The 27,227-nt window shown below is 44.1% G+C and overlaps 1 protein-coding gene across 2 annotated transcripts; it reads left to right on the plus strand.

Moving 5' to 3' along the window:
- Positions 1-892: 892 nt before the first annotated feature.
- On the plus strand, positions 893-26,621 carry ZNF398 (zinc finger protein 398). Of its 2 annotated transcripts, XM_036429859.2 has the most exons (6): positions 893-1,201; positions 4,258-4,653; positions 11,180-11,306; positions 12,054-12,167; positions 20,839-20,952; positions 22,387-26,621. In XM_036429859.2, the coding sequence occupies exons 1-6, from the start codon at positions 1,178-1,180 to the stop codon at positions 23,541-23,543; spliced, it is 1,932 nt and encodes a 643-aa protein (XP_036285752.1). In that variant the 5' UTR covers positions 893-1,177; the 3' UTR covers positions 23,544-26,621. The 2 variants fall into 2 exon arrangements, with proteins under 2 accessions (XP_036285752.1, XP_045434591.1); XM_045578635.1 differs by lacking the exon at positions 4,258-4,653.
- The last annotated feature ends 606 nt before the right edge of the window (positions 26,622-27,227 follow it).

Here is a 27,227-nt window from a genome sequence, read left to right on the forward strand (position 1 = left end):
CAGAGTTTTTTCCTTTTTCTCCCCCTAGAAGTTCATTCTGTCATGGTGATAGTTTGATTCATAGAATTGCAATTTTTAATTGCCAAACATTCCATTTGACCAAAATGCATATTCAGGTGTATTGGACTTACATGCTGCTGCACGTGTAGCTGTTTTCTAAAAATAGCTCAGGATATAGGTGCCCCAACAGGATGGTTCTCATACTTTAGTGACTTATGCACTTTGCTATGGACAGTGGTGACTTGATTCGGTTGTTGAAACAGGTTTAGGTGGCCTCTGATTCGTGCTCATGATCACGTGTGAAATGAGGGCTTCACTGGAAACTCCTGGTCACGTGGCTGTCAACCGGAAACACACGACCTCCACAGAGAACACGTGTTTCCTTCCAGTCAGTCACCTCGGACCTAGCAAACCATAACCTCAATGATCCGGAAGGACTGCTGTGCACTAGCTTTTTGACCCTAACGCGGGCCACGAGGGATGTGAACCACTTCATCTTGGCTGCCACATGTGCAATTTATGCAATTTATGCACGTCCTCCTCCTCACAGCCGCGCGTCCCTGTGCCACCCATTCCAGCCAGCAGCCTCCCTGGCACCCGGCTCCCGCGCTGCGCCCTTGTCCGCCTTTCGGAATCGGGCTGCCTCCCGCCTCCCTGCAGGCGGTGCCTGCTTATTGGACCTTCAGCAAGAAAACACTCCCCTGACGAGCTCTGGTTTGCGGCTGCGCCCCACGCTGCAAGCTGCGGAGACTCCCGAGTGTGAGAAAACGCCACACGTGGTTCCTAGAGCAACCACCTCGCTGGAGCCCAGACGGTCCGGCCGCCGGGCGAGTGTCCGCCGGGCCGGCAGGGGGCGCGCTGCGCGGAGGGGGGGGAAGGCGGGCGGCGCGTCTGGGCCGCGGCCGTGCCCGGCGTGCGCTCGGTGCCCTCAGAGCGCCAGCTGAGGGGCCGCTGGGGGCCGAGCGAGGCGAGCTTCCCCGTCACCCGAGCCCCTCAGGCCGGCGGCCCTGCCCCTGCCGCGTCCCCGCGCCCCCAGCAGCCGGGCCCGACGGCCGCGCGAGCCTGGGCGCGGAAGACAGGTCGAGCGGTTGCCGTCTGTGAGGGTCCGCGCGGCGGCGGCGGCGGCGGCGGCGACCGGAACGACTGCGGCCCGGGCCGGGCCGGACGGCGCAGAGCCATGGCCGAGGCGGCCCCAGCTCCGGTAAGGGCGCCTCGGGCCCTGGCGCCGGCCCCGTGGGCATGGAGAAGGGCGGGAACCGGGGCCTGTCAGGGGCGCAGCCCGAGCGGCGGAGCCTGGGGTTCGGGTCTGGGCGGGCTCGCCTCCCCGGGCTTCCGGAGGCCGCCCTCGGGGGGAGGCCCGCGGCTCCCAGCCCAGCGGAGGTTTGTTTCTTCTGTGTCAGCCCGGCCGCCGGCCGGACGCAGGGCGCTGGGCTCCCTGTGGCGTTGCCATGGGCCATTCGACAGCTCTGGGCGCGTGCATCCTCACAAAGTCTCCCTCGGTGCAGCCCCCTGAGCCTCTCAGCCACAGATGCGGGGGACAGGGAGCCCCCGGGCCCAGCACGCGGCAGGGCCCGTCTCCGTCAGCGCCCCCGGCGGGCTCACCTTCGTGTTTATTCTCGGGGTGTTGACCGCGGGGCCCGGGGCGCCAAGCTCTCCGCCTGCTGCTAGGGCTGCAGGCGACCCACTCAGCACCCAGCACCCAGGGAGAAGGAGCAGGGACTAGACAAGCTACTCGGGGCCGAAAAATACGCCTGGGATTTGCGAACTAAGGTTTTGGTCCCCACCCCCGAGGAGAGCAGTCTCAGTGGGTCAGGAGCCAGGCTGGGCTATTGAGGAGTGACTGGGAAATGAGAAAAGCAGAGGAAAAAGAGGAGGCAGGAACACTGAGGTGGGGAATGCCATCTCTGCTTTTTGGATCTTCTTTTCCTTTTCCAATCGTTTAAAAACATATGGTAGAGGGGTGAGCACGTGTGTGCCAGCTCTGGCCAATAGAAATACAGCGGAAGCCACGTGTGTCACTTGGTATTTTCTAGTAGTCACATTTACAAAGTAAAGACAAATAAATGAAGTTGATGTATTTTATTTAACCCAGTGCATATGAAATGTTTCAAAATGTGGTCAAAAGTAAGGAATTGATCGAGTTTTGCACATACCCCCCTCCCCAATACTAAGTCTTTAAAATCTGTGTGTGTTTTTTATACTTACAGCACATAGTAAACAAAATAAGCACATTTCAAGTGCCCAGTAGCCATTGGTGGCTACCATATTGAACAATGCAAGTCTATCTTATGGAGAAGAAATGTTGGGGGGAGGGGGGATAGAACGTACCCAAAAAAGTGGAAGGAGTTGGCATTCAGAGCATGAAGTGGAGAGATTAGTTTTAAATATGATGAACCTTTTTCCTGTGGGAAGGAAAAAAGAAAGCATGGGTTAAGTTATTAATGAGTCTGAGGTGCATATGGGTGTGAAGAAAAAGGAGAATGTTCAGAGAGTTTTTACCTAATTTTTTTCCATGTCCTCAGAGCGTGAGGGGCTGGCCCTGCTGCAGCAGCAGTACCTGGGAGCTTGTGAAAAATGCAGATTCTCAAGCTTCCTCCCAGACCTCCCAAAACAAAGCCTGCATTTCAATGAACTCTCCAGATGATTCTTATGCACATTAGTTTGAGGATCGCTGTAGTAAAAGTGTGAGGAGAGTCAAAACCGGTTTGGCTCAGTGGATAAAGCTTCAGCCTGCAGACTGAAGGGTCGGGGGTTTGATTCTGGTCAAGGGCATGTACCTTGGTTGTGGGCACATCCCCAGTAGGGGGCGTGCAAGAGGTAGCTGATCAATGACTTTTTCATTGATATTTCTATCTACCTTCCTCTCTAAAAAAATCCATAAAATGTTTTTTGCTTTTTTTAAAGTGTAAGGAGAGGGCATGGGGGTTGTAGTGGCCACACATGGAATGGGAAAAGCAGTATGGGGTTGCCACCCAGTGTTGAGTCTGTGCTGAGCTTAGGGACCGTTGATGTGTGGTGACACCAGTTTTCCTGGTTCGGTGACTTACCAGCCTGCTTGCAGAAACAGAATGAGAACTCTCAGGACTGATTACAGCCTGGAGGTTAGCCCAGCAGATGAGGCAGAAAGACAGGGTTGAAAGTGGCTGAAGTGATCAGCTGAGGAGGAAAGCAAAGCTTGGAACAGTCTGATAAAACAGCAGCAAATGGACTGGTCAAGGGTTTAGTGGGAATGCAGAGCAGGTGAAATGAAAATAAGATAGGGCATGAGCTGAAGAAGTGGGAGGTTGTGGTCATAGAGCCGGTTACCATGGCCTCAGAAGTCTTTGTGGAAGTCATGCTCATCCAACCTCCTATTGTAGGAATTTTTTTTTTAATATACTGTTTCAATGTACATTCAGTGATGAGATAACCTGTTACTTTCTTAGAAGATCTAGTTCAAAAATTACTTATATAGACCAAAGTTTGCCTGCCTAAAAATTCCATGTTGTTCTAGTTCTGCCTTGTGGAGTAATACAGTATTAACATTAAACAATTCTGTTTTATAACTCTCTAGACTCAACTTTCAAAGCTTGTTCAGCTATTACTGAATAGTATGGTTGTGAGTTTTTTGTTTTTTTAAACAACTATGTTTTAATTTCAGATAGAAAGAGAGAGAGACAGAAACATCAATAATGAGAGGGAACCTTGGATCAAAGCCACCCCCCCCCCCCCACCTTCCCCCACACTGGGGATCCAGCCGGAAACCCAGGCATGTGCCCTGACCAGAATCGAACCACAACCTCATGGTTCAACCACTGAGCCACACCTGCCAGATACATGGTTGTGGTTTGTAAGAAGGGTGATGGACAGGGCCAGAGTCCACGTCAGTAAGCACGCTGAACTGGGTGAGACCTGGAAAGTTCCTGGGGCATGTAGGACTTCATGTGGGCCTTTCCCACTAACAGAGAATGCAGCGGCAACCTTGAGCCTGAGAACAATTGGCTAAAGTTCCTTACATCTAGGGAATATGCCAGGCTGATTGATTCTTGATCTAGTTTCACGCACTGTCTTGACCTAATCCATCCCTGACCCATCAAAGCAGTTCTCTTGACTTTTGATGCTGATGAGCTCCATGAAGATGAGGGGTATGCAGGCAGTACTCAAACTGTGTTTAGATGACCCCCAGATAGCCAGTGAAGCAGTTCTTATCTCGATTAAGTTTGGATTAGGGCCTCTTCTAACACTCAGTGCCTTGTCTCATCTCTCCACTGCACACAGACTTCTGAATGGGATTCCGAATGCCTTACGTCCCTACAGCCCCTTCCCCTCCCCACACCCCCGGGAGCAAACGAGGCACACCTGCAGACTGCAGCCATCTCCCTGTGGACAGTGGTGGCCGCTGTGCAGGCTATAGAGAGAAAGGTGGAGGTGCACAGCCGGCGGCTCCTGCATCTAGAAGGACGGACAGGGACAACAGAGAAGAAGATGGCCAGCTGTGAAAAAACAGTGGCTGATCTCGGGAACCAGTTGGATGGCAAGTGGGCCGTGCTGGGGACCCTGCTGCAGGAGTACGGGCTGCTGCAGAGGCGGCTGGAGAACTTGGAGAACCTGCTGAGGAACAGGAACTTCTGGATCCTGCGGCTGCCCCCGGGTGTTAAAGGAGATATCCCAAAGGTAGTGCTTCACGTCTAGATGGAGGGTTCAATCCTTAGGAAGGGATAGTCTTGGGAACCTTGACCTTGTGTTACGTTTATCTATTTGGGAAGTATTTCACGCTCAATTTAGCAGATCATTTGAAGTGTCAAGCTTTAGATTGGAAAACTTTCCAATACAAAATTGGAAATCTGACAGGTGGATTTTTCCCCTCTTTTGCTTTCTTTTATTCATTATACCCAAATCACTTTTTCTTTGTTTACCTGTCTGCCACAACCTTGGTTAAATATCATTAAACCAGACTATTTTAATTTATTGGCAATTCTGGTGAAAAAGTTAGACGGAGAACAAGGGAAGGGACGTAGAGTAAATGGTTAATGTAAGGGTTTCTGGTGATTTGTAGGCCTAAGGTTGATGTAGACTCTGTCCTTCAGCTCCTTTACAGAAGTGTTCTGCTGTGCTGGAGCCCAGCCTTTCTGAACGGAATAGCCATTATTTTTAAGCTATGGAAGACAGCCTTGAGGCAGCTTGTTCCCAACCATGCCTGTTCATTCATTCATTCATTCATTCATTCAACAAATATTTCCTGAACACTTACTCTTTTGCTTGACATCTGCTCCCTGAAGGCATAGCAATGAACAATTCCTATAAACTCTTCTGGAGTTTAAGTTTTAGCAAAGAAAGAAAGTTAATATAAACAAACAAGAAAATGATTATATTTAAGTGCTTTGACAAAAATGAAGGCGCTATCTGATGGTTTATTTTAGATTGGCTGTCAGAGACAGTCTCATAAAGGAGCTAAAATTTAGGCTGAGACTCATTAACAGGAAGGACCCAACTGTGAGAAGTTCTGAAGAAGAGCTTTCTGGCAAAAAGAATACCTAGGGGGAGTAAGAAGGCCAGTTAGCAGGTGTGCAGCAAATAATCGGAAGCGTGACTAGAAGAGCGAGTAGAGTAGTGTTTTTCAACATAGGCATCGCTTATATGGTTTTAAATTTTAGATGGACATCTCACCTTGAGATTCAGATTTAATAGGTCCAGATGGGACCTAAGCATGAATAATTCTTAGAGCTCCATCACTGATTCTAATATGTATTAGATTTGTGAACCAAAGGTTTAGGGCATTGGAGACCAAGGTAAGGAATTTGGATTTTACCTTAATACTCTAGGGAATAAATTGGAGGGTTTTAAACAGAGGAGAACATCTGGTATACATTTTGAAAGAATCGCTTTGGCTGCTCTGTGGAAAATGGATCATGGCGGTAAGAACAGAAATGGAGAAAAAAGGCAGTTGTAATATTTGGGGGGATGAGAGTAGCTTGGATGAATGTAGCAGTAATGGAGCTGGAGACAAGTGGACAGATTAAGGATGTTTTGATGATAGGGCTTAATGGTGAGAATTAGAGAATGAGGAGTTAAGAATAATAATTTACTGTTCTAAGTGTTTCCATCATTTTCATAAGAACCTTTACATGTCCAAGATCATGTTGTTACTAGGTATAAATAATGGAGTTGTATTTAGCCCAGAGTATATGCTCATAGAGACCTTAGGTTCACTGACACTTAGGCTTAGAGAACTGGATGGATGATGTTGACATTTCCTGAGATGGGACTATCTTGGGGTAGGAAGGAGTTAGGAGTTCTCCTTTGGCAGGTTTGGGATACCTGTGACACATTCAGGAGAGGTGTTAAGTGGTCTCTGAAGCTCAAAGGTAAGAAATATTTGGGAATTATTGATGTACAGATTGCAGTATAAATCACGAGCCTGGAGTGGTTACCGCAGGAGAGAAAGTAGAGAAGCAAGAGAACAAAACTCCAGGGGTGGGAGGAGTGGCCATGAAGTAGGAAAGGGAACAAAACGGAAGTCTGTGGAGTCCCAAGGACGAGGAGAAAAAGTGTTTCTAGGAGAGAATTGCCATCTGAGTTGAGTATGTTGCTGAAAGGTCTAGAAAGATGAGGATATGATTTGGCAACATCGGCTGGTGACCTTGATAAGAGTTGTCTCAGTGTGGTGATGGAGATAGAAGACTGAATGGAACAGGTTGAAGAGTGAACAGCAAAGGGAGAAATGGAAAAAATGACAGTAATTGACTTTCAAAGAAGAGGTACTTTGGAGGATCTCAGAGTCAGTGTCTGATGGAGAGCCTTCCCCACAGTGTGTTTTATTTTGTGTGTGTGTGTGTGTGTTGTTTGTTGTTTTTTTGGTTAATCTTCAGCCAAGGATATTTTTCCATTGATTTATAGCAAGAGTGGAAAAGAGAAGGAAAGTCAGAAATATTGATGTGAGAGAAACACACCGATCGGTTGCCTCCTGCACAAGCCCTGACCAGGGCCTGGGCCAGGGAGGAGCCTGCAACCAAGGTATGTGCCCCTGACTGGAATCGAACCCAGGACCCTTTGGTCCACAGGCCGAGGCTCTATCACTGAGCCAAACCAGCGAGGGCCCCACAGTGTGTTTTACTTTTATTTGGAGACCCTCCAAAAGTTCTTTTGGATAGCTTAAACTTAGCATTTGTCATAAGAATAGCAGAAAGGGTAAGTTAAAGTTACTTATTGTCTTCCCTGGGTAATGGGTAACATTTAAACCGTCCATCTTAAATTCTGAATTCCATAATAATAAAAGGGTAATATGCTAATTAGACTGGGCGTCATTTCAGACATCCTTCCTGACAGTTGGGGTCAGAGAGAAGCCAGCCGGGGTCCATGTACCTTGGGCAGCCTGAAGGAAACATCCCGGGACCTGGTGCCAGCAGCCAGGGGAAGGAAGGCCTACTTTTGTACGAATTTCTGTGCATCGGGCCTCTAGTCATATATTAAATGATGTTATTTCTCTTAAAGATTTATTAATGAAATTATATATATTGCAGATTTGCTAGATTGGTATATGGGAAGTAAAATTTTATGTCCTTGTTTAGTTGAAAATGTTTTTATTTTGCCCTTTTGAATTCCAAGTTCAAAATAATTGTTCCTCAGAAAACTTGTTAATTTTTAAAATTGTGGTTAACCATACATAAAAGTTACCATTTTAACCACGTTTAAGTGTACAGTTCAGTGGCATTAAGTACATTTACATTGTTGCCCAACTGCCACCATTCATCTCCAGAACTTCCCAAACTAAACAACAACTATATTCCCGTTAAACACTATCTCCCCTTTTCCCCATTCCCTGCCCCCCACCATTCTACTTTATTCTTCTGTGAATTTAATGACTCTCATACAAGTGAATCATACAATATGTGTCCTTTTGTGACTGGATTATTTCACTAACCTAGTCTCTCCTGGTTCATCCATGTTATAGCAAATCAGAATTTCCTTCCTTCTTAAGGCTGAATAATACTCAGTTTTTCTCGGGATTTTAAAGGCATTGGTCCTTTGTCTCACAACATCAAATGCAATCGATGAAAAGTTTACTACCCAGTTGATTCTCATTTGTTTGTAAGGTATCTGTGTGTGTTTTTTCTCTCTAGAAGCTTTTATCTTCTATTCATACTGGTTTTTCTAAAGTTTATTGAGGATATGTCTGCATGTAGGTTTTGTTAAATTTGTAATAGGCAGTTGTCGTGGCCTTTCAATCAGAAGTCTGGGACATTTTCTTCTATAAAACTAGATTTATAATATTTCATCCCCTACCCATTTTTTTCTATTAATATTTTCATCGTAGAACTAATTTGACAGGTGATGGATTATTGTATTTGTACTTTAACTTTTCCTTCATGTTTTTCTTTTTGAACATTTTTATTGATTTTTAGAGAAAGGAGAAGGGTTTTTATATATATATTTTAGAGACCCAATGCATGAAATTCATTAAGAGTAGGTCTTCCTTCCCCCGGCTGCCAGCACCAGCTTCCCTCGAAGCCTCAGCTTCATCCAGAAGGACTTCAGGTCTAACTAGCACACCCGCTTTTATTATTTTAGATTTTTTTTTCTCCCTTTATCCTTTTCACTTTTTTAGAGTTCTGTGACCTCCCTTCTAGCCTTTCTAATTTTTATTTGAACAATTATGTATTTTTCAAGAATATTTATTTTTCTGGTCCTTTTTAGCCAAAACCAGTTTGGCCAGTGGTAGAGCGTCGGTCTGCGGACTGAAAGGTCACAGGTTCGATTCCAGTAAAGGGCATGTACGTTAGTTGCAGGCACATCCATCACCCCCCCCCCCTCGTGGGAGGTGTGCAGGAGGCAGCTGGTCGGTGTTTCTCTGTCATCGACGTTTCTACCTCTCTCCCTTCCTCTCTGTAAAAAATCAATAAAAATATTGTTTTTTAAAAACAGCCTGAATTTTTTAAATGGATGCAATATGTGTTTGAATTTCCCTGGGACTGTGTGTTAGAGTTTGTTTGGTTTTCAGTTTACTGGGTTTTTTTCCCCCTTCTAGAATGGTTTGCGGTATTTACTCATCTTGGTGCTATTGGTTTTTATATTGCGTAATCCTCGATTACATATTCATATTTGTAAGTAGAGGATTCCATTGATTAATAGGTTAATTATAGGAAGCTGGCATGTCTTCTCAGCCACTGCATAAATCTGTTGATTCAAAGGGTCTTCCCTTTGCAGGACAGGGTTAGGTCTGTAGGTGCTCCATATAGATGGGCTTCACTCTAAGGCTCTGTGGCAGGGAGTAAATGGGCAGTGCAGGGACCTCCCAGAGGCCAGGCGGAAGATGGTACCAGTTGTCAGCCCATAGGAATCCCATGCTGTCTCCAGGCAGGTGAGGAAATTTCTTTACAGGGGAGGTTTGTGGTTTCAGTTTTGTGGTAAAGGCTGCTGCCAAGGCTGATGAGGATGACAATGGGGGGCCCACTATTCTAAAGATAGATCTTCAAACTGCAGTTTATCATCACTTGGATTCCTACTCAATGCCAGCTTTCAGCTTGGAATTCTCTGGGTTCCTCATCTGCAGTCCTTTCCCATCTGCAGGGAGGTCCGCTTCCTCATGCACCTTAGACCCCAGCAGGAGCCCGTCCTCCAGGTCTCAGTAAGAAACTCATCAAGAATTCTGATCTAGCCGAAACCAGTTTGGCTCACTGGATAGAGTTTTGGCCTGCAGACTGAAGGGTCCCAGGTTCGATTCCGGTCAAGGGCATGTACCTTGGTTTCGGGCACATCCCCAGTAGGGGGTGTGCAGGAGGCAGCTGATCGGTGTTTCTCTCTCATTGATGTTTCTAACTCTCTCTCTCTCTCCCTCTCTGTAAAAAAATCAATAAAATATATTAAAAAAAAAAAAAAAAGAATTATGATCTAGCCGAAACCGGCGTGGCTCAGTGGATAGATCATCGGCCTGCTGACTGAAAGGTCCCAGGTTCGATTCTGTCAAGGGCATGTACCTTGGTTTCGGGCATAGCCCCAGTGGGGGGTGTGCAGGATGCAGCTGGTCGATGTTTCTCTCTCATTGATGTTTCTACCTCTCTATCCTTCTCAATTCCTCTCTGTGTAAAATCAATAAAATATATTTTTTTTTAAAAAGAATTCTGATCTATAATGGGGGAATAAGGACACATGTAATACCTTAATTAATAAAGAAATTTAAAAAAAATAAAAAGAATTCTGATCTAGTGATGGCCTTTCCTTCTCATTCTTGGTGCTGTTTGTAGATACAGTCCCTCGTGATCTTACATACTGTCATGTCAGTGGAACTCTGAGAAGGAAGGGAAGTACATGTGTGCTTAGTTCAAAACCTTGAACCAGAAGCCCATCCTGATCCTTTATTTTTGTCATTATTTTATCATCTGTATTTTTATTATAAGCTATTACAAATCTTTTGTGTAGCGAGGTTAGATTAAAATAAACTATTGAGTATCTACATTTGCCCTAAGACCAATTTTAGGTGCTGAGCAAGATGTAAAAATGCGCCCAGCGAGGATGGCTCAGTGGTTGAGCATCAACCTATGAATTAGGAGGTCGCAGTTTAATTACCAGTCAGGGCACATGCCTGGTAATTGTGGGCTTGATCCCCATTGTGGGGCATGTAACAGGCAGCTGATCAATGACACATTCTCCTCATTGATGTTTCTCTCCTTTTCCCTTTCCATCTGAAATCAATAAAAAAATACATTTTTTAAAAATAATGTAAAAATGAGCAATTTGTGGCTTTAGCCTATTTATAATCTACGTGTCCTTTAAGACTAGTTAGAGTCCTATCACTTCTAGACTCACCACAGCCCAGTATAGCTATTCCCGAAATTTCTTGTTCATGTCATTAATTTGAATACAGTTAAGCACTCCTTTTGAGCAGAAAGCTTATTTTTATAATTCTGGGGCTTTGAATAGGCTTAGTACTTAGTGAGTATTCAGAATATGTTATGTTGTGTGAATTAATGCTGTTTCTCATTTTTACCTATCTCTGAGTGACTGTAACCTTGAAGCTTATATTACCTTTCTCCTTGAAAACATTGTAAACTCTTGGAGGTTGGATCTGTGTCTTAACTTTTTTTCCTGTAACCTTTCAGCAGCTCACATAGTTTTTTTTTTTTATAACTAGAAGGCACTTAGAATAGGTTTATTGAATGAATTGCAGTGGGAGGGACTAACCCCAGTGTCATTGTAATTGCAGGTGCCTGTGACATTTGATGATATTTCCATCTACTTTTCCACTCCAGAGTGGGAAAAGTTAGAAGAATGGCAAAAGGAACTTTACAGGAATATCATGAAGGGCAACTACGAGTCTCTCATCTCTATGGGTGAGCTGAGTTGGCACCTTGTGAGAAGGTGATAGCAGCCCCAGGAGGTCTCAGAACAGTCCCTTTCCTCCAGTAGTCCTCATTTTCATGTTGTCCTTACACACTTCAGATTCTGCTTCCAGGCCACGGATATCCAGTTCACCCTTGCTAAATAGGAAATATAATTTCTCTTTGTGCCAAACAGGCAGTGAATGAAGCTCAGAGCTATGCAGTGGTTTCCGTGGGTAACCTTCACTTTGGGAGAGCCTTGATTCCTCCCCTTGAGACACACTATCACTCTTACTTAATGAAAATAGCAAGTAGGTTGTGCCAAAATAGCCTGTGTGCTTTTCCCACACGTTACCTCTCCTCTTAATATTTTCCTAATGGATATAGTTGGAGGTGAATGGATGGGGAGATGAGATCTCTAATTTAAAAGAGATCTGCTTGGCCTGTGGACCCAAAGCCTTCAGCTCCCCTTGGCCAGTTTCTCAATGGTTAGCACAAGTTCGATCCCCGGCTCCAGTCTGGGAGGCAACCAATTGTGTTTCTCTCACATCGATGTTTTCCCCGCCTCCATCCCCCCAACCCCTTCCACCACCACCACCCCCCTTTCCACTCTCTTTAAAAAAAAAAATCAATGGAAAAAATAATCTTTAATCTGGGTTAAAAATTAAAAGAAAGAAAACTTCAGTTCCACCTTGATGGTAATTAGTTGTCATTCTGACTTATCTCTTTCTTATACCCCCTTTCCCTTCTTATTCCTAGATTATGCCATGAATCAGCCTGATGTCTTATCTCAGATTCAGCCAGAAGGAGGACATAATACGGAGGATCATGCAGGGCCAGAGGAAAGTGCGATTCCCACTGACCCCAGTGAAGGTAAGTGAGAGGAAAGATTCGCCACTCCCTGTCTCCCTGTAAACCTGTCACCTAGATTTTACTTGATCAGAGATGATGGCTTAGGACTTGAGAGACCACCTTGTCTTATGTTTTCATCCATCAATACACACATATGAGGACTGCTAATTGCATCCCATGATGAAGGTTGTGAACCCTAGTTATGTCCTCAGATGGCAGAGCAAGCAGTGGTGCTCATTTGGAAGGAAAGTGGCTTCCTGGGAATGTACACCTGGTCATTGTGCTGGAGGGGCGGGATCTTCCGGGTCCCTCAGAGATGGACTCGACCAAATGTTGCCCAGTGTGGGAACCAGCTATCGTTGAGTAACCATCCCTAATATATTTTTTGTTAAGCTGCTTGATTTTGTGTGGGAAAGACTGCTAGTCCACCTCTGCTAGTAGAAAAATCTCACCCCATTTTTGTTCTTTGCTGGATAGAAAGCTCACAGAAACTTCATCTTCTAGATGTCTCTACTAGATGAATGTCTCTTACAACTTTACCCCTGTCTCATATACTGTTATTTTATTCTAATATTTTATTACAAAAAATTTCAAGCAATTAGAAAGGTAATTTTACATCAAACTCCTAGGTTCCTGTCACCTAGATTTTACCTAGTGGTAAGAAAAGCCCCTCAAGTCTGTCTATACATTTTATAGTTTATTACATATATACCATCTCTACACCCCTCTATTCATCATCAATTCATCAATTCTATTTTCATTATATTTAAAAATCAGTAGAGACATCAACACCTGTCCCTCTTTGTAGTTTAGCATGAATATCATTAATCTAGAGTTCAGTTTTGTTTGTTTTGGGGTTTTTTTTTAGTAAATTTTAAATATAATGAAATGCTCAAATCTTAAGTGAACATTCTTTCTGTGGTAAGGATATATCTGCCACACATTATTTTATTTTTAAGAATGTGTGAATTGCCGAAACTGGTTTGGCTCAGTGGATAGAGCGTCGGTTTGCGGACTGAAGGGTCCCAGGTTCGATTCCGGTCAAGGGCATGTACATTGGTTGTGGGCACATCCCCAGTGGGGGGGGTGCAGGAGGCAGCTGATCGATGTTTCTCTCTCATCGGTATTTCTAGCTCTATCTCTCTCCCTTCCTCTCTGTAAAAAAATCAATAAAATATATTTAAAAAAGAAAAGAAACATAGATGAGAAAGAATCATCGATCAGCTGTCTCTTGCATACCCCCTACTGGGGATGTGCCCGCAACCAAGGTACATGCCCTTGACCGGAATCGAACCCAGGACCTTTCAGTCCGCAGGCTGACGCTCTATCCATTGAGCCAAACCCGTTTCAGTTGTGTATCCATTTCATGAAATGTCTTTTTCTATCCCTTTACTTTCAGTTTGTGTCTTTCCATCTGATGTGAGCTGGGGAAACTTTGATCATTTTTGTTTTAGGTGTATCACCATTATCCCATGTTTATACCTTCACTCTGGTCCAGCAAGACCATCTTTTCATAAACAAAATCAGTGATTAAGGCACATCCCAATATAATCATTTTATTTTAGTTTATCCTATTTGAGAAAAGAAGCATCCTGGAAATGATAAAACTTAAGAGGTTTTGAATTATTACACAAATACTTAACACCTATTACAGCCCCACACCTGTTTCATAGAAAGTTTCAAAATATTAGTTTTTGCATGTTTCGAATATTTTTGTCTGCTTAAGCCTTAAGCCTTAAGGAGTCAGATATTAGTACCAGTTTTAACTCAGTTTATACCTTTGTATACATCTCAGAACCTCAAGGTTCCAGCTCCTTTCAGACAGCAAGGCCCTTATCTGTTTAAAACATGCACACAACACAAAATCAGATTTCCTCATAAAATATAGTCAACCAGTGTAGACATTTCAGTCTTATATTTTTTGTGATCAGATTTTATTATTGACTACCTCTCAAACCTTAAAAACTCAGCATTTATCACCTTCCTCTTACCTGATCAGTATTCAGTTTTTCTTGATTCTCTTGCTTTCTCCAGAGCCTGTTGTTGGCATAAACTAATGTTTTCATGTTCATTTTGTGTCTTTAAGTGTCCACTGTTGGGATTCCTGAGGCCTATGAGGAATGTGCTTTGAGTGCCACTGTGGTGACTTGGCCAGCAATTGCCATACTGTCACCACATAGGTATCTGTATCAGGCCTGTATCTTAGTATCCAAGTTCTCCTGATCTTTTATTTATAAAAGGTCCTCAGGTTATATACTCCCACCACACTATAATTGATAAAACCATAATCTATGCACTGTAGGGTTAAGACCTAATTATTTAATCCAGTAAACATTAACTTACTTATACTGATCTAAGTTAAGTGACCAGAGAAACTTTATCATTATTCAAAAAGAATAGCTACTGTTTCCCCGAAAATAAGACATCCTCCGAAAATAAGACCTACTTACTGGTTTCCTTCTGAGTGAAATATAAGGCATCCCAAAAGAAATAAGGCCTCCCCCTAGGCTAAACATAAGAGATTTGGTCCACTGATTCTGAAAGAAATGGAGTCACAAGAAATTCACCAGGAAATTCAGGAATTGGATTGTTATGATGATGTTCCAGAAGATGATGACATTGAATAAATGAGTAAATTCTTGATACTGTGGGATTCACAGTTTGTCTGGTTTGTGTTGACAACTACCGTACTACCATACCGTATACAGGTAATAAATTTCCTTTATTTTCATTTAACAATAAATGTGTACCGTATTCTTCATGGAAAAATAAGACATCCCCTGAAAATAAGACCTAGAGCATCTTTGGGAGCAAAAATTAATATATAAGACACCGTCTTATTTTCGGGAAAACAGGGTAGTTTCTGGGATTTCCCAAGTTCAATGAAGAAATATGTGGCCAATGAGCTGTACTAACAACTTACACTTCTAGAGAACTGGCTTAGTTTTTTTCAGTTCTGCATAGCTTTTATGGTTGGCCATTGACTAATGTTATACCCAGAGGTTGTAGAGAATCCAAATGCCCATCAATAGGAAATACTTGAATAAACAGTGGTTCAGCTGCATAGAACATCTATGAGAAGGAATGAGAAAGATCTCTAAGCTGCTGTGGACATGTCCAGAATATACTGTCAAGTAAAAAAAAAAAAAATCAAGGTACAGCTCAGTTTGTTTAGTATGCCACACAAAGGGGGGGAAATATCAAGATACATACATAGCTGCTTATATTTTCACAAAGAAACAATAGAAGATGAGAATAAAAACCAGTCAGAACAGCTGTCTATTCAGGGAGAGAGAGAGACTAGAGTGGAAACTAAACCTCTCTGAATATACTGTTTTATTGTTGTTGTTTTTAATCCTCAGTGTTTTATTGATTTGAGAGAAGGAAACATCAGAGAACTAAAACGTCAATGTGAGAGAGAAACATCGATCGGTTGCCTCCCATACACACCCCAACCAGGGAATGAACCTGCAACCTAGGTATATGCCCTGACTGGGAATTAAACCATTGCTCCAACCAACTGAGCCACCTGGCCAGGGCTACAGTATTGATTTTGTAAATATTTTACTTAAATTTTTAAAGATCGTGTTAATGTCATTAGGAACCAAAATTTTCAGTGTGAGAGAGAAAAGATACAAGTATTAAATCAAAGGATTTAAATTAAATCTTACAATCTTAAATATAATATAAACTCATGACACTTTCCTTTTTCTATAAACTCAATGACACTTTCATTGAAAAAACCTAGAAGCTGTGACCTGTTAGCAGTTAGCATCCTTATCATCCAAATTGTGGTCTCTAAATTCCATTGATTGTGTGCTCTGAATGTCCAACGTGAACCTGGGATAGTTTGTCATAACAGAAATGGAAAAGAACTCACAGATGTTTGTTGATGTGAAATGACAGAGAACAGATTTGAGGGGGCTCCTACTCACCAAAGGAGGGACCATTTGAGCATTAAAAGGAATAATGACTACAGTGGATTGGAGCTTATCAAATATGTAACATTCTGTGAGTTTGTAATGATAAAAACAAATTCAGAGCCACTTGATTCACTTTGAGGTTTCTAGAGCACTAACTTATTACTCAAAATTGATGCAGAGAAGCAATTAAGCATTTTAAAAGGCTTTTTATTGATTTTTCTAGAGAGAGAGAAACATCACTGTGAGAGCAAAACATCAACATTGATTGTCTTCTGTATACCCCCTACCAGGGATTGAGCCCACAACTTGGGCATCTGCCCTGACTGAGAATCAAATTGGCAACCTTTTGGTGCACAGGAGGACACCCAACCAACTGAGCCACACTGGTCAGGGCAGCAATTAAACATTCTAAAAATCTCGTATCATTGATGAAAAGAAAGTTCATCCTATGGATGTCTGTTAAAAGATCCTTTTCCTTATACCTAGCCTTTCCCCTCCTGCTTTTTCTTTATATGTGTGTATATAAAACCTGAAAGAAAAAGAAAAGTTAAGGTCAGAGCATGTTTAATACATTTCAGTCTTGTAGCTCAAAGTGGGATGTTGGAAAGGCAAACTGCCACATGTGCTAAAACCTGTGTCCAGTCTCTGTGTAACCTGTCTTTGGGGCCTTAGTCTTGTTCAGGCTCTTGTTACTGCTTGGGGTGTACCTTAGATTTCAGTGGTCTCTGATTCAAAGAAAAACCAGTGAGTTCTCAGTTTCTAAGGATAAAGCCCATAACCTGCCTATAAGGGTTTTCTTTTTTCTTCTTCTTTCTTTTTTTAATATATTTTATTGATTTTTTTACAGAGGGGAAGAGAGAGGGATAGAGAGCTAGAAACATCGATGAGAGAGAATCATTGATCAGCTGCCTCCTGCACACCCCCTACTGGGGATGTGCCTGCAACCAATGTACATGCCCTCGACCAGAATCAAACCCGGGATCTTTCAGTCCGCAGACGGACGCTCTATCCACTGAGTCAAACTGGTTCCAGCCCTATAAGGCTTTTCTGAGAAATAATAAAGAGAGCATGAATTTACTCTCTGCACCTTGTCAGCTTGCCAGCTTGGTCTTTTAGGCCAAGAAAAGTTATATAGGCCTCAGCTAGAATAGCAAACATAGCTGTTTCTTGCTGACCAGATGAGGCATATAAGCTTCTGGAGGCTATTCTTTTTTTTTTCTTTCTTTTTTTCTTTTTTTTCTGAAAAAACCTCCCAAGTTCTGAGGGACTTATACACACTATTTTCCCTCACCCCAGCATTCAGGAAATAAAGACCTATGTAATTGAATAGGCAAAGGTAATATGATGTCTTAGAGAGAGCCTAGAATTGGGAACCTGAAAAATACGTTTCGGAGGAGTCAAGTCTGTATTTAAACTTACCTCACTTTGTAGTTCGGGAAATATATTTGTTTTTTAATTAACATTTAAGAAAAAAATTGTTGGTCAATCTTTCTTTGCTTTTTCCCCCCTGCAGTATTTTAAAATAAATCATTGAACATATGGTACTTACCATGAATATTTATTATGCACTAGTGGCCCAGTGCACGAAATTTGTGCATGCGGCTGGGGCGGGGAGGGTCCCTCAGCCTGGCCTGCTCCCTTTCTAATCTGGGATCCCATTCACAATCCAGAATCACTGGCTTATAAGCATTCACCTGCCTGCCTGATGCCCCTAACTGCTCCCCTGCTGGCCTGATGGCCCTAATTGCTCTCCCCTCCTGGCCTGATCCCCCTAACTGCTCTCCTCTCCTTGTCTGATACCCCTAATTGCCTATCTGCTCTTCCCACCTGGCCTGATCCCCCTAACTGCCTATCTGCTCTCCCTTCCTGGCCTAAACCCCCTAACTGCCTATGTGCCTTCAGACCTTGGTGCAGGAGTGCTGAGAGCTCTCTGCTGAGGCCCCGCCCCTGACCTGATGCCCTGCTCTGGGCCAGGGGCCTGTGTATGCTTCCACGAGGGATGGGTGGGAGGAAAAGGGGGGCCTCAGCAGCCTCATGTCCTGGTGGCACAAGTCCCCACCCCCATCCCCGCCCACCAGCTCCTGTGCGCACACAGCCTGGTCAGCCTGGTCATGATTGTGACACAGTAGGACCAATTAGCATATTCTTTATTATATAGATTTAACTTCCGTGGGCCCTCTCTACTTAAATGGAAAGAATATTCCTTATTTCATAAAAAAGCTATGAAACAAAAAATGGAAATATTTTAAAAGTAATTATGCTAATGAAATGGAAGGTACTATTGATTTTAGATTCTTTTTTTGGAAAATATATTTTTATTGATTTCAGAGAGGAAGGGAGAGAGAGAGGGAAACATCAGTGATGAGAGAGAATCATTGATCGGCTGCCTCCTGCATGCCCCCTATTGGGGATTGAGCCTGCAACCCAGGCATGAGCTCTTGACTGAAGTCAAACCCTTCAGTCTGCAGGCCGGTGCTCTATCCACTGTACCGTACTGACTTGGTTAATTTACATTATTTATGGGAGTCATCTCCAAAATAAAGATTTAATGAAATGGGCCCACTTGAAATAGTGAATCAAGCTGGGTACATCATGTAAAAATAAATAAATTTTTTTAAAAATAAATTTTTATTGTTCATATTATTACAAATGTTCCTTCCCCCCCCCCCCCACCATTGCTCTCCTCCACCAGGTTCCCACCCCACCCTCTGCCCTTTCCTCACTCCCCATTGTCCTCATCCATAGGTGCACAGTTTATGTTCAGTCTCTTCCCACATCCCCCTCTCCCCTTTTCCCCAAGAATCATCAGTTCACTCCCCTTCCATACCTCTGATTCTATTATATTCAACAGTTAATATTGTTCATCAGATTTTTTTTTTAATTTACTTGGTTTTTAGATTCACTTGTTGATAGTTACGTATTTGTTGTTCATAATTTTTATCTTTATTTACTTTCTCTTCTGAAAGAACCCCCTTCAGCAATTCATATAATTCTGGTTTGGTGTTGATGAACTCCTCTAGCTTTTTTTTATTAGTGAAACTCTTTATCTGACCTTAGATTCTGAGTGATAGCTTTGCTGGATAGATTATCTTTGCTGTAGGTTCTTACTATTCATCACCTTGAATATTTCTTGCCATTCCCGTCTGGCCTGCATGGTTTCTGTTGAGAAGTCAGCTGACAATCGTATAGGTGCTCCTTTATAGGTAACTACCTGCTTTGCTCTTGCTGCTTTTAATATTCTCTCTTTGTCTTTTGCTCTTGGAATTTTAATTATGATTTGTCTTGGTGTGGTCCTCTTTGGATTCCTTTTGTTTGGAGTTCTGTGCGCTTCCTGGACTTGTAAGTCTAATTCTTTCACCAGGTGGGGGAAGTTTTCTGTCACTATTTCTTTCAGTATGTTTTCAATATCTTGCTCTCTCTCATCTTCTGGGACCCCCATAATTCTGATGTTGGTTCGCTTGAGGTTGTCTCAGAGGTTTCTTACATTATCTTCAATTTTCTGGATTCTGTTGCCTTCTAGCTTCTGTGGAGGAGTGTCTTCTGGCTCTTTATGTTCCAAATCTTTGACTTGATTCTTGCGATCTTCCATTCTTAGGACTCTGTATAATATTTTTTATTTCAGACAATGTATTCTTTATTTCTTGTTGATCCCTTATCATTTCTCGTTGATCCCTTGTCATTTCTTGTTGATTCCTTATTAATTCTAGTTGATCTCTTTTCATATCCTCATAGGTCTTATCAATCTTTTCTAGGAAATTCTTGAACAACCTTATAAGCGTAGATTTGAACTCTATAGCCAGTCGCTTTTTGTCCTCCATTTCTTTCATTTGTTATCTATTTCGTTGTCGCATTTCGCAGCTACAGATGGGGTGGGGTTTCAGGATGGAGCCTACAGCCTTGGCTTCCGTCAGCCCCGCCCTTTGTGGTTCCTGGGTCTCAGGGTCCTTCCTTACTCGCTGCAAGCGCCTCTGAGAGAAAGGTGCCTTCGATTTTCGCCTGCTGCCAAACAGTCTATGCTCTCCCCCAATGAGCCCGGTATTGGGGTTCAGTTCAGTTGGACGTGGAGTTGGAGGTGGCGTTCAGAGCAGTCTGGAGCTCCTGTCTCCTCCCCACCAGGACAATTCCCCGGCACAGCCGACCGTCCCTTCTCTGCGCGCAATGTGCGTGCCGCCGGGACCTCCTTTCGCCACTTCCCCCGGGTTCCGCCTTACAGCCCAGCTCCCTATGGATGAGCCTGGGTCCCGGGGGACCTAGAACTGGGGTTCAGAGCAGTCGGAGCCCAGCACAGTCGGAGCTTTTATCTCCTTCCCGCTAGGGAACGCCCGCCAGGTACTCAGGCGCCCTCCTCTCCGGCTCTGTCCTCTCCCGCACGCACTGCACGTCTCCGTACCTCAGGCTTTTACAGCTCCTCCGCGCTTCCTTCTGGTTTTCTCCTTGCTTCTCGTTGTAGAATTTTCTGTCAGTCGACTTTCCTGTAGTTCTGAGTAATGTCCATTTTATATTTTAGTTGTATTTTATTGAAATTGTTAAGTGCTGCTGCGGCTAGTTTTTTACCTGGGCAGCCATCTTGGATTCTCCTCAAAATAAATAAATTTGGCTTCATTTTGAACTAGTTCTCTAGGTGTTGTAAGCATTTTTAAAAGGCTGATTCCATATTGTTGTTATAGTTAAATTTGGGCACCATGTGTAGTATTTAACAAACCAACATGATTATTTTCATTTTCTGATTCAAGTCCCTGAAGGCCATTCTCTTTTCCCCCTACAAACAGAGCCTGTCATTTCAACATCAGATATTCTGTCTTGGATTAAACAAGAGGAAGAGCCCCAGGTTGGGCCCCCACAGGAGACCAAGCAGAGTGACATATACAAGGGTCCCTATGCTGGTGAGTAATGAATTGAAGAGACCTTCACGCCCAAGTCCAGCTGTGCCAGGACTGACTGAAAACACAGCTTTGAAATGGGATGTGGAGGCAAGGAAGTGAGAGAAGAATGGGAAAAGGGGAAAATGACATACTCCAATAAGTGAGAAATTTAACAAATCAAATTAAGATACATTTAAAGTGAGAAAATACACTCTTTTTAAAAATAATATTGATTTCAGAGAGTAAAGGAGAGGTAGAGAATGATAGAAACATCAGTGATAGGAAACATCATTGATTGGCTGCCTTCTGCACACACTACACTCACTTCCCCGGGCCCTGACCAGGAATTAAACTATGATCTCCTGTTTCATAGGTCGATGCTCAACCACTGAGCAACGCTGGCCAGACAAGAAAACACACTCTTAAGTGTAAAGACAAATTAGAATTGTCAGGGGAAGAAAAATAAGTGCATACAGATAGACCGAAAATATGAGGATGGGGAAAGACAGAAGAACATTTAAAGATCATGGAGAAAGGATAGAACAAAAAGGGGAAAGGGGAGCAGGACAAGCAGTGGGGACAAAAATGTCATTGGGGAAGCACAAATGGGACTATCAATAAAGAGCTGGACCTCAGGAGAAATGATGAAGGGAAACAGCAAATTATCTTCCTTCTGAAGTTATAGAAGAGAATCTCGAGATGGTACTTGATTGTTTACATAACTTAATGCAATCTGATTTTTAATAGCCTCTATGCCCTATGTTCTTTTAGAATCTAGGAAATAAGACAGGTTCTTTTCTTCAAGATATTTATAATGAAGGCACACATCAATACTAGGCCTGCCTGTTGTTAAGTGTCAGGGGTGAGTGGGACTTATATTCAAGAAATGAGAAGTTCGGAGACTATGCATCAGTTTTGGTTTACATTTTTAGATAAGGCCTAAAGAAGTTTGAAGCCAGAGCTGGGCCCTGGTTGATTGGTGTGAAGTGCTGGGTATAATTTGGAAGAGGGTGGATACATTCTACAAAAGGAAGGACAGAGTAAGCAGAGATATGAAGCAGAAATGTGTACTTCATTCTCAGGGTCAGTAAAGAGAGAGCTAGCAACCAGGAAGGCTTTATCTGGTAGAATACAGAGGAATGGGAGTAGATTAATACATGAGTTTAGGCCTGGCAGCAAACTCAAAGTTTGTGAGCAGAGGAGGAACATAAAGTAATGGTGGGAAGATTGATGTCAAGGTTGTTCCTCTTCAAACGGGGAGAATTGAAGATGTTCAGTAGTAAATTCTCTGGTGATTTGCCACAGGGACCATGGATGATTTGATGATTATCTCAGACCTATACTGAGCTTCTTATTGGAGCCAACTGAGAGCTGAGAGCAGTCTGTGAGAGCTGGGGAGGGACGCTCAGCTGCTGTGAGAATGTGATGGGAGTGACTCTGAGTCCTTTCTTTCAGATGAGCAGCTTGTCATCAAAGCCGAAGGCCTCGCCAGAGCCTCCTTGTGCCCCGAGGTTCCTGTCCCCTTCTCTTCTCCACCAGCAGCAGCAGCAAAGGATTCTTTTTCAGATGTGGCTTTCAAAGGCCAGCAACCTGCATCCATGACACCTTATGTACATCCGGCCACTGACCTGGCAGAAGCCTCTGAGGGACAAGTGACGTTCACTCAGTTGGGTAGCTACCCCCTGCCTCCCCCTGCTGGAGAGCAGATGTTCTCATGCCACCACTGTGGCAAGAGCCTCAGCCAAGACATGTTGCTGAGCCACCAGTGTAGCCACACTGATGAGCACCCCTTGTCCTGTGCCCAGTGTCCCAAGCACTTTTCTCAGCAAGCTGAGCTCGGCAGCAACCCCCAGTCCCATGCCAGTGAGACGCCCCCCACCTGCCCACACTGCGCCAGGACTTTCACTCACCCGTCAAGACTCACCTACCACCTACGGGTCCACAGCAGCACTGAGCGCCCTTTCCCCTGTCCTGATTGCCCCAAGCGCTTTGCAGACCAGGCCCGCCTCACCAACCACCGGCGAGCTCATGCCAGCGAGAGGCCCTTCCGCTGCACGCAGTGTGGCCGGAGCTTCAGCCTGAAAATCAGCCTCCTGCTCCACCAGCGCGGGCATGCGCAGGAGCGGCCTTTCTCCTGCCCCCAGTGTGGCATTGACTTCAATGGCCACTCAGCCCTGATCCGACACCAGATGATCCACACAGGCGAGCGTCCTTACCCGTGCACAGACTGCAGTAAGAGCTTTATGCGCAAGGAGCACCTGCTGAACCACCGGCGGCTGCACACCGGAGAGCGGCCCTTCAGCTGCACGCAATGCGGCAAGACCTTCATCCGCAAGCACCACCTCATGAAGCACCAGCGCATCCACACAGGCGAGCGGCCCTACCCCTGTGCCTACTGCGGCAGGAGCTTCCGCTACAAACAGACGCTTAAGGACCACTTACGGTCAGGCCACAACGGAGGCTGTGGGAGTGAGAGTGACCCATCTGGACAGCCGCCTGACCCACCGGGTCCTCTCCTAACAGGGCTCGAAACCTCTGGCCTTGGCGTTAACACGGAAGGTCTAGAGGCCCATCAGTGGTATGGGGAAGGTAGTGGAGGGGGAGTTTTGTGAATCTCCCTCCCGGTTATCCATGCTTATCCAGGACAAGAGAAAGGGACTTGAGCTCCTCCACTCTGGAAGTAATCACTATTGATTGACACATTGATGCATTCGGGGTCCTGTACACTTGACTAGAGACATGCTTGAGTTTGGGAACTTCACAGCATTACCAGTATACCACTTTTTTTTTAGCATTTTTTTTTTTTTTTCAGAGAGGAGGGAAGAGAGCGAGAACGTCAATGATGAGAGAGAATTGTTCATTGGCTGCCTCCTGCATGTCTCTCACTGGGGATGGAGCCCACAACCCAAGCATGTGCCCTGATCAGGAATTAAACCATGAGCTCCTGGTTCATAGGTCAGTACTCAACCATTGAGCCACCCTGGCCTGACCAATAATAGCACATTTTGAAACACAGAAAGAGTCCAGCATCCCCATCTTTTCAAAAAAAAATGAGACCTAAGCAGAAGTTGCAAAGAGAGAGGAAAACATGATTTGGCCTTTGGTAATTCATCACAGGGTAATAGATTAAGAATGATTGCAGCTCTGGGTATAGACAGGTACATGGGAAGAACCTCCAAAGCTTGAAGTTCTGAGGCAGAGCCTTAAACCCCTGGTGATAAGACAGTTGTTAGAAGAAAGTGCTCAAGCCTCAGTCCATACTCCTGCTCCTTCCAATACTAGCTAAAGTCCACTCGTGTGCTAATGGACTGCCTCTTCCCAAACGATAGCTCAGTATGGCCTTTCTAGACTAATTCTTTTAAAGTACATTTTGTTAAATATTGGGTGAGCAAGAAATCTGACTTTAAAAGCTTCTTAAGGAGAACAGTGCTTAACTTTCACCAGCTTGATTTGTAGCATTAAGCCTCTCACTGGCATTTAAACTGCTGGAGACCTCTGCCGAGGTCCTGGTTTAAAATGTTTGGAATCGTGTTCTCAGCCCCAGCTATAAAAGCCAGAAATCCCAGAGAAATGACAGAACAGCCTAACGTTTATGCCTGAACCATGTTTCTTAGAGGTACTTACTTCCAGTTCTTGTTATTTATAAGCCAATAAGATGACTTTTCGATTTCTAGTGTCTGATATTCTTGACAGTCCTCAGCAGGAAAAAAAAAAAAAAAATCACTTTCCAGAAGCATTACGGAGTTTCAGAAAAGCTGGGTGCACTGGCACTCCCAGCTTTCATCTCAGAAGTGAGGTGCTGGTGTGATAATGCAACTTTCTTGAGCCATTAGAAAATATTCACCCATCTGGCCATTTCCGAGTTGTCAGTGGACGGACTGAGGGACTTCATAGATCACTGAGAGCGGAGCACCAGAGGCAAACAGGGATACCCTCTTCCTGCTAGTTCTGCTTTCAGGGACCTTGGCTACCATGTGTCCTTTGGTCGGGGTCATTCATTCCCCTGGGAGTCTTCTGAGCCTGTGCTGCTCCTAAGTGGCTTTGCACTTGGGTGCAAGTCCCTTTCTTTTCCTTTACAGATCTCATATTTTCATCTGCGAAGAGAGGCTGGTGAAAGAGAAAAAGCTTTTAAGAAAAAACTTTTTTATATCTTGTGAGACATTGCTGCTTTTGCCAGAATCCTATCTCTATCTCTGGCTTCTATCCAGGCAAAGCCAAATAAGAAGCAAAATCAAAGCAGAGACATTCCTGCTGAAACTTGATTGAAATCAGTTTGATTTGTTATGTTACTCCTGCTTGGAGCCTGAGGTGGAAGGCAGAGAATACAGAAACCCTAAGTCTTAGGTAGAAAAGCTGATTATATCCACACGCTTTTGTTTCCCCTGACCTTCCTGAGATGCCTGGAAACAATGTCTATAAGTAATTAGGACATTTTGTTGATGAAGTAGTAAGGGAAGGACCCATTTTTTCCTTATCACCTAGCACCGCCTTTAGCCTGCCTGGTTGTGCATAACCACACCAGGGAAAAGCGTCATTACCCCAGCCAGCTTTGCCTCTGGGAAGGCTCTGTCTGAACATGCTGCTCTTAAGGATAATCACAGTGATAGCATCTACTCCGAGAGTCACAGTACCAGGAATTGAGGGAGACCTCTAAGAAATGTTTGTGAGACCATAAGAGTGTGAAGGTGATGAAGAAATCCAGGGCTATGGAACAAACCAAGTCAGATGAGGACAGAATGCTGGCATATTGGGAGCTTTCTAACTAGGACCTAGCCTCATACTGTGAGGGACTTGGGGGGGTTCTGGGAATTCTAGTTTCACAGGTTACCCACCAGGAACTTGAGTGTGAGATCCAGCTCTGGTTTTCACCCTGATCTTGTAAAGGGAGAAGAATTAATAGTACTACCTTTAGGTGGTATGTTCCCTTTTCTGAACAGCATTCAACCACAGTATGCCAGAGAAGGAATTCTTGGTATGATGTTGGACTAGGTAATATGGAAAATTCTTCTTACTCAGTGATTTACTGAGGACATGGAGCTTGCTTACAAAAACACCTGTGGTTTAAAATGCCACAGATAGATCCCACAGTCCCTTCTTCAAGGAACTGTAGTCAGCAGGATCCCAATCTATGGGAAGAAATAAACACAGTTCAGATACCAATGAAGCAGAGTGAAAGGGGTGGGCAGGACCATGCCAGAAAGACAGAGGTAGGGGTTTTCCTAATCTTTGGCCCTGTACATACCAGATGTTCAACTATGGTGCATTCTGGTCTCTCCCTCCACCTGGTAGAATTCCAGGCCATCTCCAAATTGGAGAGTTTGCCTGAAATTCAAGAATGGGTAAGTAAAATGGATCAGTGGAAAAGATTTCAGTGTATGGAGAAGCTTGGTTTAGCCAGGGCTCCCGAGCGAAACCAGGCAGTAACTCAGCAGTTAAAGAAGTACCTGTGGATTGGGTGTCATGAGCAGATTTGATAGCAAAGAGGAAAAGCCAGAAACATGCTCATTAGGCTGCCCTCTGGACTAAGAAATCTGTATTATCTCATAAATGGGCACCATCTCGCTGGAGTGCATCCAGTTGTTTGTAACCAGATTTACTGTGCTTACAAGGTTTTTCATTGTCACTATAAGGTGAACCTATGGTTCAGCCACAGATGTGAAAATAAATGGAAGTTTATCTAGAAAGTGAAAGCTGATGATTGCTCTTTTCTGCTGGATACTTGATGTTGGCAACACCATAGCTGGGCTGTGGCGAGAGCAGTGCTTTATAACTTCCCTCATCAGGAACAGCCTGCAGAGTCCCTACTGAATGGCCAAGGGGCTGCTCTTTGGAGCATTTTAAAATATATATATTTTATTGATCTTTTACAGAGAGGAAAAGAGAGGGATAGAGAGCTAGAAACATTGACCAGCTGCCTCCTGCACACCCCCTATTGGAAATGTGCCTGCAACCAATGTACATGCCCTCGACCGGAATAAAACCCAGGACCCTTCAGTCCGCAGGCCTATGTTCTATCCACTGAGCCAAACCAGTTTGGGCTCTTTGGAGCATTTTTGAGAGATTGAGTCTCCCTGCCCATCTCAACCAGGACCAGACCCTGTGCCTACTGAGGAATAACAGGTGCTCACTGTGTCTGTTTGCAGAGGCCTTGGTATAAACGACCCACATTCCTTTATCTGTTCATTCTAAATGGTATGGAGAATCCAAATTTCTTTTTTTCTCTAATGATGCCCCTGACCAGAATCAAACCCTCAACTTTTCAGTTCACGGCCAAAATTCTAACCATGAGAAAACTG

Source organism: Pipistrellus kuhlii, unplaced genomic scaffold, assembly GCF_014108245.1.
Source record: "Pipistrellus kuhlii isolate mPipKuh1 unplaced genomic scaffold, mPipKuh1.p scaffold_m20_p_10, whole genome shotgun sequence".
Taxonomy (NCBI): Eukaryota; Metazoa; Chordata; class Mammalia; order Chiroptera; family Vespertilionidae; genus Pipistrellus; species Pipistrellus kuhlii.